The 16,411-nt window shown below is 38.0% G+C and overlaps 1 protein-coding gene across 1 annotated transcript in view; it reads right to left on the reverse strand.

Moving 5' to 3' along the window:
- cntnap5b (contactin associated protein family member 5b) overlaps positions 1-16,411 on the reverse strand; it is a 69,257-nt gene that overhangs the window by 25,383 nt on the left and 27,463 nt on the right. Inside the window, exons 5-10 of the mRNA XM_084417929.1 lie at positions 15,699-15,902; positions 14,160-14,344; positions 12,941-13,084; positions 7,749-8,013; positions 4,840-4,983; positions 4,244-4,415 (exon numbers count right to left, since the gene is read on the reverse strand). Of these exons, the coding sequence (XP_084274055.1) occupies positions 4,244-4,415; positions 4,840-4,983; positions 7,749-8,013; positions 12,941-13,084; positions 14,160-14,344; positions 15,699-15,902 (1,114 nt within the window). The remainder of the gene's footprint in view (positions 1-4,243; positions 4,416-4,839; positions 4,984-7,748; positions 8,014-12,940; positions 13,085-14,159; positions 14,345-15,698; positions 15,903-16,411) is intronic.

Consider the following 16,411-nt stretch of genomic DNA (forward strand, 5'->3'; position numbering starts at 1 on the left):
GCTCTTCAACCCATAAGAAATAACCATCACTACAACATACCCCTTTTCGGGATGCTGCTCACCTACCCATAAGAGTTTTCTAACGCAGTTTATTGAGCATAGTGAGGCAACTCCTCAAATGACTTATGTTCAATCAGAACTACTTATTTTCTGTCTGTCAGGATCCCACACCTTTTTGAGTTAACCTTAAAGGGATGGTTCGGAGTAAAATCAACCTAGGGTCCTTTGCACCATGACCTTGAGCCAAACAACCCCCAGAAGCCTTTCTTCCCTTGGTCAAACATTATTAAAGTTAGAGCTTATTTAGAGATATGAGCCGAATGGCTTAGTGCAGGCGCTAATGGAACATAGGTTGTATCTCGTAAATTACCCCACTAATAATGCCCAGAATGGTACCAAACTTCTACAATAGTACAAATAGGTTCTGTACTCATAAAACGTGGCATTGGAAAGTTTGTAAGTACATCAGGAGTTTATTTAAATATCACTTGGCTGATGGCTAATGCTACCGCTAACCCGGTCGTCGAGGTCACTTCAGTGATTTGGGAAAAGCACGTAAAAATCCTGGCAGAAAGCCAGTATATCCAACATTTCTTATTATTTTTTTCTGAAGTGTTGACAACTTAGTGTTAACTAATAATTGTTGCAAACTGGTACTACCAACAAAATATTAGTGCATTCCTGGAACTGGGCATTGTTACACTACATCCTTAGGCATCGCTTTCTGCCAGGACTTTTACGTGCTTTTCCCAAATCAATGAAGTGACCTTGACGCCCGGGTTAGCGGTAGCATTAGCCACCAGGCAAGGGTTATTTAAATAAACTCCTGATGTAAGTACAAACTTTCCAATGCCTCATTTTATGAGTACAGAACCTATTTTGTACTACAGTAGAAGTTTGGTACTATTCTGGGCATTATTAGTGGGGTAATTTATGAGATACATCCTAGGTTCCAATAGCGCCTGCACTAAGCCATTCGGCTGATATCTCTAAATAAGCTCTAACTTTAATAATGTTCGACCCAGGGAAAAAAAGCTTCTGGGGGGGTGTTTGGCTCGAGGTCATGGTGCAAAGGACCCTAGGTTGATTTTACTCCGAACCATCCCTTTAAAAGCTTAACCCTGTGGTTAATGCCTCTAATCTGAAATCTGTTTCTTGACCAACCAACCAGAAATGACAATTTTGCACCTATTCTGGGTGCTGCTTAACTACCCATCAGATTTAAATAACACCTTAATTTACCCCTACTTTTGATGCTCTCCAACCCTTTGGCAATATCCATCACTACGACATGCCCCTACTCTTGATGCCGCTTACCTATCTTATCAGAACGAACCATAATTCTGACTTGCTCCTATTCTCATTGCTGCTCATCAGCCCATCAGATCTAACCATCATTCGTGGCCCCTACTATGGTTGCTGCTAACCAACTCAACAAAATTAACCATCATTCTGATGTGCCCCTACTTTGGTTGCTTCTCACCAATGCATCAGAACTAACCATCATTCTGACGCGCACCTACTTTGGATGCTGCTCGCCAACCCATCAGAATCATTCTTGGGTATTGCACTCTGAACTGAAGTGTCAAAAAGTTGTCAGTAGATAGAACAATTAGGATTATCTAGCTAGACCTGTCTAAATTCTGAACAGTCCACATTAACTTCTCTGTCAAATAGTATAAGAAAGTGTATATCATCACAATTTAAAAGACAGAATTTAGTCTTAAATTGAGGTCTCGAAGGATTGAGGACAACTTCTCAAAGGGAAGAAACCTTAAAACTAAACGTTTCACATAACGTTTTAGTTCAACATCTGCTACCATGGTTTCTTGTGAACAATTAAACTTGTCACAAAATAATTTTGGCCTGCTTTTGTTCTGAGGTGATGATTGGTCAAAAGAGTATTTCAAATTGTGTTTGACAAGGGCACATCAGACTGAGTGGGTCGTGGATGCACGCCTGGAACTGCCTTTTTCCCCTGGAACGTTCACAGCATGTTGGCAGAGCTGAAATCACAATTCATCCCCATGCTGGCCCTGCCAACAGTCATTTGCCCAGGTGCCAGGTCTGAGCATTTGCTCGGTGAAGAATGTGGCATACGTTGCCAGAAAGACCTGCAGAGACGAGATTGACGGGAGAGAATTTACGATCTCATCCTCCCTCCTTTTCCCTGGCTAGCGTTCCCTTTCAGTAATGCTCTTTCCTAAACCTGGCGCTCTCTCTCTTTTCTCCCCTGACTATCTTTCTCTTTGTCTAATGCTCTTTCCCTAACCTGACTAGCTAGATAGCTTTCTTTTTTGACTTTCCTTTTATCAAATGCTCTTGCCCTAATCTAACTAAACTCATTTTCTTAGTCTTTCCTTCTCTCTTCCATCCATCCATCTGTCTTTCATTCATCCTTCCGTCCTCTTTTTTTAACCCTGTCGCCTAACCCTCTTTTGCTTTTTCCTTCTTTTTTCCTTTTTCATACCTTCATCCTTCCTTCATCAATTTATGCATTATTTTCTTATTTCTGTCATCCTTCCTTTCTTTTATCCCTCCATCCTTCAGTACACTATTCTTTCTTTCATTCTTTCTTTAATTCTTTCTTTCCTTCCTTCATCAATTTATCTGTTATTTTCTTATTTCTTTCATCCTTCCTTTCTTTCATTCCTCTATCCTTCAGTACATTATTCTTTCTTTCTTTCATTCTTTTTTCTTTCTTTCATTCACTTTCTTTCTTTCTTTCTTTCTTTCTTTCTTTCTTTCTTTCTTTCTTTCTTTCTTTCTTTCATCCTTCCTTCAATTTATCTGTTTCCTATTTTTCATCCTCCAGTACACTAGTCTTTCTTTTGTTCTTTCATTCTTTCTTTCCTTCCTTCATAAATGTATCCGTTATTTTCTTATTTCTTTCATTCTCTTTAATTCTTACTTTCGTCCTTCCTTCAATTTATCTGTTTTCTATTTTTCATCCTCCAGCACACTAATCTTTCTTTGGTTCTTTCATTCTTTCTTTCTTTCCTTCATAAATGTATCCGTTATTTTCTTATTTCTTTCATTCTTTATTCTTTCATTCTCTTTCATCCTTCCTTCATCAATTTATCTGTTATTTTCTTATTTCTTTCATCCTTTCTTTCTTCCATCCCTACATCCTTCCTTCCTTCCTTCATCAATTTAACCATTGTTTTTTATTTCTTTCGTCCCTCCATCCTTCAGTACACTAGTCTTTCTTTCATTATTTCATTCTTTTTTTCCTTCATCCTTTCTTTATTAATTTATCCATTATTGTCGTATTTCTTTCATCACTCCATCCCTCAGTACACTAGTCTTTCCTTCGTTCTTTCCTTCATCCTTCCTTCATCAATTTATATGTTATTTTATTATTTCTTTCATTCCTCCATCCTTCAGTACACCAGTCTTTCATTCATTCTCTTTCTTTCTTTTTTGTCTAATGCTCTAATCTTAGCTTTCTCTCACCCCCACCCAAACGCTCTTATCCTCACCTGCCTAGCATTCTCTCTCTTTCTCTGTCATTCTGCCTCATTTTTATTCCTCCCTGTTTCTCTCTCGCTTGTGTGTGCATGTGTGCCATAAAGTAGACCATGGAAAACAGACCATGGAAAACAGGCAAGGATGCTGAGGAATAAATGATAATGGAGGAATTGTCACATCTGCTCATTCCCTCTTTTCAATTAATTCTGTCATTATATCATTCATAGTGTAAACAACAGTGTTGAGTACTATGGTGTCATTTTCACAAGAAGAACACATACATACAGAACAGCTGTTCATTGCCCAAACACACATTCAAATAATACATTTTAAAGCAGTTTTCCTTTTTAACTGTAATCTCAGGTCTCCCAGCTTGCTAATTACATCTAATTTATTGCACTCTTAAAACACCTAACAAATGTGTTGGGGTTGAATCCTTGTTTGATGCATCAGATTTAAACTTAACCCACAGCTTTTGTGCTCACGCAGATTACACTAATGTTAAACTTCAGCTGTTTGAGGTTGGCTTGTTATTCACATAAACATCACATTAACCATCAGTCCTCTTGGGTGTGAAGCATTATCGCACATCTGAAGTTTCAGGCAAAAAGGTGAATCCCAATTAGCTTGCAAATCCCTGGCACAGATTTTAACACTATGTTATGTTGTTTTGTCACTCATTACAGCATCTCATAATGAGTGAATCGCAATCATTTATTTAAAAAGCCACTCGTCGTTAGCATATCAAACGGAATGACTAATGGATCTATACCTGTCACGAATGCCACAGATGTCAAACTGGAGCTTGCTGTAGTTTCCCAGCAGGCCTTGCTGCACCAGGTAAAAGTTGATTGGCTGGTTGTTAATGATAACAGAGCGCATGCAGCCTTGATAGGCCAGGGTCGGATTCCGACAACCCTGATTGGTTAACACTGATGGGCAACCTGTTAAAAAGACATAATGGATATCAATAATGTAGCAGTGTTACAAATTTAAATAGAATTATATAAATGAAAAACTTCTCTTTTGTAGTTAAAGTTAAATGCAAATGTATATTTTGACAATATATTGTGTTAATTTATCTCCTGAGTGGCTATATTTTGGCATAATAAGTGTGGTATCAGTCACAATAAGTGAAGGTTTTTAATAGTTCTGTAGAATTATTAGCTCAGAACGCAGCCTGATACCACTGCTAAAAAAGAGGTAAAACTCTTGTAAATCACTTGATAATGATATAACATGATTGATAAAGTACCAAAGAAGTGGATATTGTGATTACAGCCCACACATTCCATTTGCATATTGATTAGTTGCATTACATTATGATTATTCAATGCTTTTAATTGAAAAACTACACTAGCACTCTACCGCCAATTAGCACGCTCTTCCCAGGCTGTGCGATCTCCTTCAGCTGCATGGTGGACGGTGGCTCGTCGTCCACCGAGAGGGAAACTTGGAAACCTCCCACGCTAATGGACACCGTGTGCCACTGCCCGTCACTCAGAGCCTGACCTGGCAGAGGAAGACACAGAGCGATGTTACGCCTCGAACACCGTGCATTAATCAGGGCGAATGATTGACAGATCTGGGGTTTGTGCGCTGGAGCTCAACGAGTTAATCTGCATATGTCAGCCCAGCAGAGAATCCACTATTCCCCTTGAGAGGGACGTGCAGAGATTCACTTTGCCGTCTGCGATGGCAGCTTGCCAGGCAGCTGCATCCAAAATTCAGTCGACATACAGGTGTGCCTGCCAAAGAGTGTTTTACAACCAAAAAAATCCTGTTTGAATTCACAGTAAATGCTTTTAGGGCGAACGTGTGCACGCGGGATTGGATTTTGTTCATGTTGTTGTATTTTGGAGACGCACATGCGAAGACAAGCGCACAACCTTGTGTAATAATCCCTTGGAGGGACATCCCTTTTCACATCTGTTGTTCTTAATATGAGCTAATTGTAATCAGACTAAATGCAGCGATTTGAAGCGACAAAACAACCACCGAGAGGAGGAATATTTGAGACAATAATAATTATACAAATAATTACTTTTATTAATATTATCGGTATTATTGTTGTTGTTTAAATAACATGAACTATTATAATATAATATTATATTAGGTAACACTTTACTTGAAGGGGTGTGCATAAGACTGACATGACACCGTCATAATCATGACATGGCAGATGTCATAAATATGAAGGAGGTCTTATGCATGTTTATGACAACTGTCATTAAGTGTCATTCGCTCAATTATGACATTTTTAATGCAAATATGACATTGTTTGAGATGTCTTTGTTATGACAACTTGACATAAACCAATACATCATAACCTGTCAGTGTCTTTGTCATGACAACTTGACAATACCAAGACAACATAAATTGTCATAAACATGACATACTGTAGCAGATTAATTATCAAACTTAAGAAACCACTTAGCTTTATGGGTTAACGTTTCATTAAACTGTCATGTGGTTGGTTTTGACATTGGCTGTCATGAGGCCATTATAACTGTGTCATGAATGTTTTTCTTGACCTCAACTACAGTGGTACAAATTTAATTTGTCATTAAAATGTTATAATGGCTTCATGACAGCCAATGTCAAAACCAACCACATGACAGTTTAATGAAACGTTAACCCATAAGGCTAAGTGGTTTCTTAAGTATGATAATTAATCTGCAATGTCATGTTTATGACATATTTATGACAGGTTGTGTTGTCTTAGTAATGTCAAGTTGCCATAACAAAGACATCTCACACAATGTCATATTTGCATTAAAAATGTCATAATTGAGCGAATGACACTTAATGACAGTTGTCATAAACATGCATAAAACCTCCTTCATATTCATGACATGTGTCATGTCATGATTATGACGGTGTCATGTCAGTCTTATGCACACCCCTTCAAGTAAAGTGTTACCTTATAGGATATTGTTAATAATAATAATAGAAAATTATTAATAGCAATTATATACACAATTATAATAATAATATTTTAAATGTAGTTTATTTTTCTCATACAGATATGCCTGCCAAAAAATGTTGCGCAGAAAATTAAGCAGTTTAACTTTATGTAGTGCTGTGTTTATATAGTTAGCCCCGCCTAGTGAATTCTCATTGGTCCAAAATCCCACTTCACAACTAACAGTGTGCAATAGTAGGACTCCGGAAGGAAAACCATTTTTTTAATGATTACTCGTAAACCTTTCACAACAACCTTACTTTTGAAGACGTCAGCCCACATTATTTCAACTTAGATTCAAAATAATCATGTTTAACAGCGAAATTTGAGGTGAAAAACTAAAATGACATCAATCAGAGAGTTGAAACAAGCAAAACGCACCAAAAGATCTCACTAGCTTCACCCACTACCATGAAGCACCGCAAATGACGTAATCGAGTCCTCTCAAAATATTTAAATATTTGAATATAAAAGCATATTTTGCAATAAACATTTATCCTAGTAGTTTTATATGTATCCATTATTTAATTTGATTATGCTGTTCGCAATGCTTCATGGGATTGTAGTTCTTTCTATCTCTAAAGCTGTTAAGTACACAGTCTTGTACCTTTGTATTTTTGTCAGATTTTCAAATACTTTTTTTGCTTCCAATCAAAGTTTGTAATGTTATGATTCACCTCATAGCTGATTGGTTTGGTTCATGGCTAAAAACGCTTCAACAAAGACTTTTTTGAAATCCCTATGGGAGAAATGAATGGGGAAAAAACTACGGAATCAACGCCGCTGAAAAAGTCGGCGGACACATGCACTTTACAAACACCAGATATGCCTTTAACTAACCAGGGAAATAGCACTAGGGGAACATTTAGTTCTCAGGGAACCATCCTGGTGGCTAGTTCAGTGCGAATGGTAGACTGTTAGGTTAGGGTTAGGTTTAGGGTTCGGGTTAATAGAATAAGTTGACATGTAGTTGCGAAGTTCCTAATAGCCAGTAGAATGTTGGAGGAGCAACAAAATAAAGTGTTAGCCAACATTAAGCAGACAATCTACTATTATTCTAATAAAATTTTGTTGACATGTAGTTGCAAAGTTACTTATAGTTAGCCAAATATCTAGAGTGGACCATCGAAATAAAGTGTTACTGAATTTGGTTGTGTGATGCATGCTTAAAGTATTTAATGAGGGACAAATAAAAATGATTATTAATAATAGTAAGAATTTTTTGGAATATTGTGGAACCGGAAGGTAATAGGTTCAAATCCCACAAGTTGAGCTCCAGAAAGACACAGATTTACACAAGTAGACGTCTCACCGATGACTATGTCAGAGCTCTGAAGTGCTGATCTGTGGTGTGTGAGCCTAAGCTGCCCATGAACGAGAAGCAAAAGCAGTCTCTCCGACTCTCGCCTCAGCCAGGCGGACAGCAGCATCCCTTCCCGGTTCCACGTTCGGAACTGGAAGGTCACCGACAGTTTTTCCGTGGAAGCGTCCACCGGAAGTGACAAAAAGCTGCTGCTGGAACTCAGGAAGGTGGCGGAGACCAGTTGAGGATCTGAGCAGGTAAAGGTCACGTTCCCCTGAAACGACAGGACATGGATAAAACTGAGGAAAATAGAGCAGCGTATGGTTGTGCAACAGTATTTTTTTTGGGTGAACTATTCCTTTAAGGACAAGTGTAGTAAATATTTCAGTGTTTACACAAAAAGAAACAATTCGCCTCCAAATCTAAACCCAAACCCACGCAGAAATATGTTCCTTTCCTTCTCTGACAGGTTTTGCCCGCTTGCAGGCAGTCGGAGCGACAGGGGAATGAACAGTAAGTCAAATGTCAGGACTTCGAAGACTGCAGGTCTCCACGGAAACAGAATAGGGGTCTGTTTTTAGACCAACAGTCCATTGGCACTGGACTATATAGCGGACAATCCATTGATCCGCCTTCCTGTGCGGTCTCAGACAGCAAACCACAACAGGGCCGGCTCCAGGCTGTCGGACTATCGCACGGGAACCGTTTGAGGAAAAAGAACATGTTTGGATTCTTTAAGTAAGGAGGTGACAGAGCACTCGCTAAACACAATCCAATAAAACCCCAAACACCACAGAAACACCCCTAGCCTGTGGTGACACCGTTGGCTCCATCTAGAAGGAAATACACTTGATTAAAGCCAACAGGAAACAGCCTTCGTATTCACATTTTCTTCTGTAATGAATTATGTCCGAGTAAATACAATTCTTTGTATATATATTACATTTTTTGTGCTGTCAAGTCTAACATAAAGGTTTGTGTGTGTGTATATTCATACACAGTGCTGGTCAGAATTATTTGCCCCCTTGGTAAATATGATCAAAGATGGCTGTAAAAAATAAATCTGCATTGTTATTCCTTTTGATATTTTATAAAAAAAAAAAAAAAAAAAAAAACTTTTATTGAAGTAAAAGAATTGAAAGTGGAGGGAAAATCACATTATGAAATAAATGTTTTTCTCCAAAACACGTTGGGAACAATTATTTGCCCCCTTTTATTAAATACTTTTTGCAACCTCCTTTTTCCAAGATACCAGCTCTGAGTCTTCTCCTATAATGCCGGATGAGTTTGGAGAACACCTGACAGGAGATCAGAGACCATTCCTCCATACAGAATCTCTCCAGATCCTTCAGATTCCCAGATCTATGTTGGTGCTTCTTCTCTTCAGTTCAGCCCACTCATTTTCTATAGGGTTCAGGTCAGGGACTGGGATGGCCATTGCAGATGCTTGGTTTTGTGCTCGGTTGACCCATTTTTGTTTTGATTTTGATGCTTGTTTTTGGATCACTGTCCTGTTGGAAGATCCAAACATGGCCCGTTATAAGATTTATAGCTCAGGTTTTCAGGTTTTGTTTTAGTGTATCTGTTGGTATTTGATTGAATTCATGATGCCATGTATCTGAACAAGATGTCCAGGATCTCTGGCAGAAAATTAGGCCCACAGCATTAAAGATCCAGCAGAGTATTTCAATTTGCACATGGGGTACTTTTTTTTTATCCCTGTATGAAACAAATCCATATTAAGTGTTTGCTGGCGCTGCCAAAAAAAAGCGAATTATTTTGTTTCATCTGACCATAGAACCCGTCCCGTTTGAAGTTCCAGTAGTGTCAGTTACTTTTCAAACGTTCTATGGACAGATGAAACAAATAAAATAAAAAAATATCTTTTTGGCAGCAAACACTTAATATGGGTTTAGTTCATCAAAATCAAAACAAAAATGGGTCAACTGAGCACAAAACCAAGCATCTGCCATCCCAGTCCCTGACCTGAACCCTATAGAAAATGAATGGGCTGAACTGACGAGAAGAAGCACCAACATGGATCTGGGAATCTGAAGGATCTGGAGAGATTCTGTATGGAGGAATGGTCTCTGATCTCTTGTCAGGTGTTCTCCAAACTCATCCGTAATTATACGAGAAGACTTGTTATCTTGGAAAAAGGAGGTTGCAAAAAGTATTTAATAAAAGGGGGCAAATAATTGTTCCCAACGTGTTTTGGATAAAAGCATTTATTTCATAATGTGATTTCCCCCCCACTTTCAATTCTTTTACTTCAATGAAAGGTTAGATTTTCTTTAATACAATATCAAAAGGATAAACAATGCAGATTTATTTTTTACAGCAATCTTTGATCAAATTTACCAAGGGGGCAAATAATTCTGACCAGCACTGTATGTGTATATAATATTCTCAGAAAACAAAGTGAATATTTATTCAAAATATACATTTTGCTTGTGGAGTAAATGGCGAGAAGCTTAAATATTTTACTAGGGAAAAAGAAAAAGAAAAAATACTGGAGAAAAATATTTCTGGCAGTGTCAAAACTGTCCCTGGTCAAATCAAACTGATTAGGAGACATTCAAATGTAATATAACCGACATATAAAAGTCTTTTTGACCCTAGTAATCCCATTCCACATATGCTCTAAAATCCCACTATGATGGCGCTAGTCGCTCAAGAGACACCATGCCTCATTTCCTGGCCCTAATTAGGCTCCAAAGGCCCCTTAGGAGCCTGTATATTTGCCTCACTGAAAACGTACTGCATAATTGAGAGAGAGCCGGAGAGAGAGGAGGTGTCCGCTGTGAAATTCTCAGAGGGTGGCACAGACTAAGTGGGACTCGGTCCTCTCCGTCATTAGTACCAGAGTCCCGCTGAACTCCCTCCCGGTCCATTAAAGGAAGCAATATCCAGCATGTGGGCCAGATTAATGGCTGGAGTGATTAGCTGTACTCTGGTGTAGTCCACTGCACTGATGGGACATGATATGACAGCAGACGACAAGCCATTACACATAATCATAGCGGGGAAACGAGCGCTAACAATACCAGACCTGAAGACTGAGATCTTACAAAAGTTCCTTGATTAAGAGGACTGTGATTCCTTTGTGATTTCCTCGGTGATTCCTTTTTCTAGCTTTCTTTCTTTCTTTCTTTCTTTCTTTCTTTCTTTCTTTCTTTCTTTCTTTCTTTCTTTCTTTCTTTCTTTCTTTCTTTCTATCCATCTATGTCTGTCTGTCTCTCATTCTGTCTGTCTGTCAATCTATCTGTCTGTCCATCCATCCATCCATCCATCCATCCATCCATCCATCAATCCATCTATCATTCTGTCTGTCTGTCCATCCATCCATCTGTCTGTCTGTCTATCTGTCCATCCATCCATCCATCAATCCATCTATCATTCTGTCTGTCTGTCCATCCATCCATCCATCTGTCTGTCTGTCTGTCTGTCTATCTGTCCATCCATCCATCCATCCATCCATCCATCCATCATTCTGTCTGTCTGTCCATCCATCGTCCGTCCGTCCGTCTGTCTGTCTGTCTGTCTATCATTCTGTCTGTCCATCCATCCATCCATCCATCCATCCATCCATCCATCCATCCATCCATCCATCCGTCTGTCTGTCCGTCCATCCATCCATCCATCCATCCATCTATCTGTCCATCCATCCGTCTGTCTGTCTATCCATCCATCCATCCATACATCATTCTGTCCGTCCATCCATCCATCCATCCGTCCGTCTGTCTGTCTGTCTATCTATCTATCATTCTGTCCATCCATCCATCCATCCATCCATCCATCCATCTATCATTCTGTCTGTCCATCCATCCGTCCGTCCGTCTATCCATCCATCCATCCATCTATCTGTCCATCCATCCGTCTGTCTGTCTGTCTGTCTATCCATCCATCCATCCATCCATACATCATTCTGTCCGTCCATCCATCCATCCATCCGTCCATCCGTCCGTCTGTCTGTCTGTCTATCTATCTATCATTCTGTCCATCCATCCATCCATCCATCCATCTATCATTCTGTCTGTCCATCCATCCGTCCGTCCGTCTATCCATCCATCCATCCATCCATCCATCCATCCATCCATCCATCCATCCGTCCATCCATCCATCTATCCATCTATCTGTCCATCCATCCATCTGTCTGTCTATCCATCCATCCATCCATCCATCCATCCATCCATCATTCCGTCCATCCATCCATCCATCCGTCCATCCTTCCGTCCGTCCATCCATCCATCCATCCATCCATCCATCCATCCATCCATCCATCCATCCATCTATCTATCTATCTATCTATCTATCTATCTATCTATCTATCTATCTATCTATCTATCTATCTATCTATCTATCTATCTATCTGTCTATCTGTCTATCTGTCTGTTAACAATTATATATTGATAGCAAATATCTCAATACAACCAAAACACTATTAAATAACACGGACATCTGAACATCACAGTTGTAGTGAAGCCGGATGAAGAAGTAGAAATGTGTCATTACACAAAGCCATCCGTCTCATTAAAACCCCACCTTAATTTCAAAATGACTGTAATTTAGTCCCCAGACCTTTCGCGACGTACGCTTTTATGAGGTATTTCGTCAGCAGAACATTTATGAGGCGTAATCCAAGGCCTGAGCAGCTCTTGGAGACTGATTGCCCACCTTGTAAAAGATATTTTAATGACATGGCTCTCAGCGCTGTGGGAATAATGTGGACAAAACCACAATTCATTCTCTTAAAAAGCTCCCTTGCGGTGCCATAGTATACTGGCGACGGCTCGAACGAATCCAAACGGCTCCATTTCGCTCCCTGCTGCCCAGTTCCACAGAGAACTACGCCAGCGTTAAGATCCATTTCTGCAAAAATGCAGGTGAAAACTAATGAGAATGAAAATATAAATCAATCTCGCTACAAACACTGTTTGTGTCCCAACTATGAAAATTCATCACGATCCACAAACTTGGCTGCAGAAAGTTCTGGCATCTCTCCAAGCTGGTGCTATTAGGGAGAAATCACTAAATACTCGGGTCAAGAACCATTCATTATGGATAGGGTGTGATGGGATTGCTAATTCATCAAGACCTGTGGTGATTTTTCCTATTTTATAGCTTTTCATGGCTCTGACAACAACAATAACAAATGAATGAGATTATCAATAATAAATGTTCAAAACAAACATCCTCACCACAGTGTAGATCTGAGGTTTGCGTCGTTTAGCGAGGTCGATGATGTTGACACCATTATAGTAGAGGTTCTCCATACATCCATGGAAGTTTTTCCGCAGGAACGTGCCTGGTTTTCCAGGAAGAGGGATGCCTCCAAAACTGAGCTTTGTGAAATGAATGAAAAACAACAGCGATGGAGAGGTTTTACAACACAGCGAGAAATGCGTCCAATCATTAGTCAAGTGGTTTGGCGCTAGAGGTATTATGCTCTTAACCAATCGAAATGACTTGATTATGGTCACCATGTTACTAAACTTTAACTCAACATGTTACTGATTACAGGTAGTTAAGCAATTATGCAGGTCCAGCTCAAAATGTACAGCATTTTCTGCACTGTTTTGAGACAAATCAAATCCAGTCAAAAAATAAATAAATAAATAAATATTAACATAAAATAACATAAATGTTATGTCATGGTCTTCAAAGTGCAACAAACAATGTAAACAGCAAACAAACAAACACTATTATTATTGTTTTTATTATATTTTACTTGCATAGCAAATTTCATAAAATGCACTTTAAAGTGCAACAAATAAACAAACGAAAAACAGACAACAGAATATACAAATAATGTATTAATATACAAATAAAAGGAGATCAAAAGGGGGACGAAATTGACTGCAATGGTTAATTTTTAAAATGATTAATTATTAATAATAAATGAATACATTTATTCTAGATCTCTTAAAATAATGCATTATTAAATTTGTTAAAACTAATAAATTAAACAGTCGATTTATTATGAATTGATTCTAGGTACCATTCCATTTGACAAAAATCTGTAGTTCGGACAACTCATCAATATTTTAGTCCATTTTCCCAGAAGAGAGTGTAAATTTAAAAATGCAAACATCTGCTAAAAGTATGGAGACCTTAAAACTAACATCAGCTAGCCATATAATTCTCATTTTGACTGGGATCTTAGATAAAAGTAACTTTTTTCCATAAGGATCTGTTAAGTACGGAAGTTTCCGTCACAGAATTGTGAGACTTTTTTTCTCAAATTGCAAGTTTACATATCGCAATTCTGACTTTATAACTTGCAATTTTGACTTTTTGTCTTAAAGTTTACCTTTTTATTTTTTTTATTCTGTGGTGGAAACAAGCTTCCATAGTTAAGCATACTTTACAAAAATGTAAAAAAACAAAAACAATGCAAGTAATCAAAAACATTCTCACCTCATAATCGACTTCCAGCGAATCATCCAGCCCACCCGTCCTCACGTGTTTGGTTAGCCTGTCCACGGTGAAATTGATCTGTTTGTTAAATCGCTCGATCAGGACGGAGTGCCAGTGCTGGTCGTCCAGAAGACTACCCAGAAACACAGAGACATGGCCGCTGCTAGGGTGCGTCTTAGCGTCGTCTTGATAGAGAAGACAAAATTACAACATTTCAGTTGCTAATTTTACAGCATCTTTATAATAGGCAACCTTACAAACAAAATGATCAAACAGTCTCTTTTCAAGCACATATTCTCCAAACGAGCCATAAATAGCTTGGGAAAGGTGTGCCGTGTGCCGTCTCCTATGTTTGATCCTTCTGAACTTCCTGGAAAAAAACCTGCTGTACTGATGATAAAAGTGCAGAAAGAACAGAGTATCTTGACAAAGTGAGAGAAGCCTGTCAGGAACATGTTCAGCTCGTATTTCAGCACAAAAATATAAAGAGAGACGGAAGAAATTATATTTTGCATAAAGAAAATAGAGACTATTTTTACCATCAATAATATTTTTTGCATTGTGATATTTATTGCATGACAATTAAGCAAATCTTCCTTCTGAAGTGACGGTGATGGGGGAAAAGGCAAGTATTTATCATAACAATATTTGTTGTAATCCCTAAATGTATTAGCGAAAAATGTATATATTTTTATTTATTTATTTATATTTAAATTATATATAAATGAGTGTTGTCAATCGATTAAAAATCTAACTATAAAATATAAATGTTTATATATATATATATATATATATATATATATATAAATTAAACATTAATGAAAATTGTCTCATTAAGCAAAATAAATATATGCCTAAATATACGTTTCATTTTCTGTATGCAAAAAAATAACCTCTTTTGATTTTGGAGCAAAACATGAAGCAGACAAATTTTAGTGAGAATCACCCATGAAGGTGACAAAATACAGCATGAGCTTTGACAGCTTTCAGATGAAGGGGCGGATGTAAACACAAAAACATTGTCCTGATAAACGGCATCAACAATCTCGGCTTGGAATACTTAGCAATCAGCTCTTAGCGTAACATACAGCTTATTCCATCTGAGTGATGGTGCTAATTGAACATGAGGCTCAGAAATCTACACTAGACCACTCTTCGTGACAGCTCCATACACTTATGTGTGATTACGCCGCAGATTTGGCCTCTTAATCAAATCTTTGTTTCACAACTGCCTCTCACATGATTACGATAAGATCAGATTGTGTCTGTGAACGAAGCCTCTTTCTGCAATGATAGGAGAGCTCTACAAAACCCATATGTGGAATAACCTAAACACAGACAGTGTGAATCTCTTGCAAAGATAACAAGATCTGAGTTTTGTGGCTTTTAGTCCATATCTATTACCTGCCGCAATTCAGAACACAAAAATGCATGAAATCAAGTTTTTCCGAAGCATTTGCATCCACATGCTGGCGTAGAATATGTTTCAGGCGTCCCACTTGAGTTTTGAGTTTAAAAGGCTAGAGACCTCTCACTCACCCAGATTGATATGCAGGGCCAGTCGGCCCTTATGCAGCTCTAGGGTTATGTAATCGCCCCTTTGTCCCTCTCCATGCACAAGGACCCCGTCCGCACGCTGGCTCTTAAACCGCAGGGAGATGACATCTTTCACCGTGCTGGTGGACTTCTGATTAAACCGGTACAGCAAAGAGCTCCTACCATTGAAGTCTGCAACATCCGACTCTATGAAAAAAAAAATTATGAAAAAAAAGATGAATCTGCATCATGGTCATAAATAACAATAAAGATAAAAGTGCAAAATTTTCCTTATTTACTTTTAAAACTTCCATAATTGTGCATAATTCATAAGTAAATGATTTTCCAAAATAAAAAAAAGTGTTTTCATAATCTTTTAGAGAGAAAAAGCTAAATCAAAAGGAAAGTAAAGCAAAAGCAAAGCAAAAACAAAAAGTAAAGCAAAAACAAAAAACAAAGCAAAAAAGCAAATCAAATCAAAAGCAAAGCAAACACAAAAGCAAAACAAAAACAGAAAGCAAAGCAAAAGGAAAAGCAAACGCAAAACAAAAACAAAAACAAAAACAAAAACAAAAAGCAAAGCAAAGTAAAAACAAAAAACAAACAAAAAAGAACTAAACAAAAACACCTGTAAACTTTGGGAAAGTGTTATTTTAATTTATATAAAAACATAATAATTATTATTTTTTATTTTTTATTATTATATACGTTTAATT

This window comes from Rutilus rutilus (assembly GCF_951802725.1).
Source record: "Rutilus rutilus genome assembly, chromosome: 8".
NCBI classification, from domain to species: Eukaryota; Metazoa; Chordata; class Actinopteri; order Cypriniformes; family Leuciscidae; genus Rutilus; species Rutilus rutilus.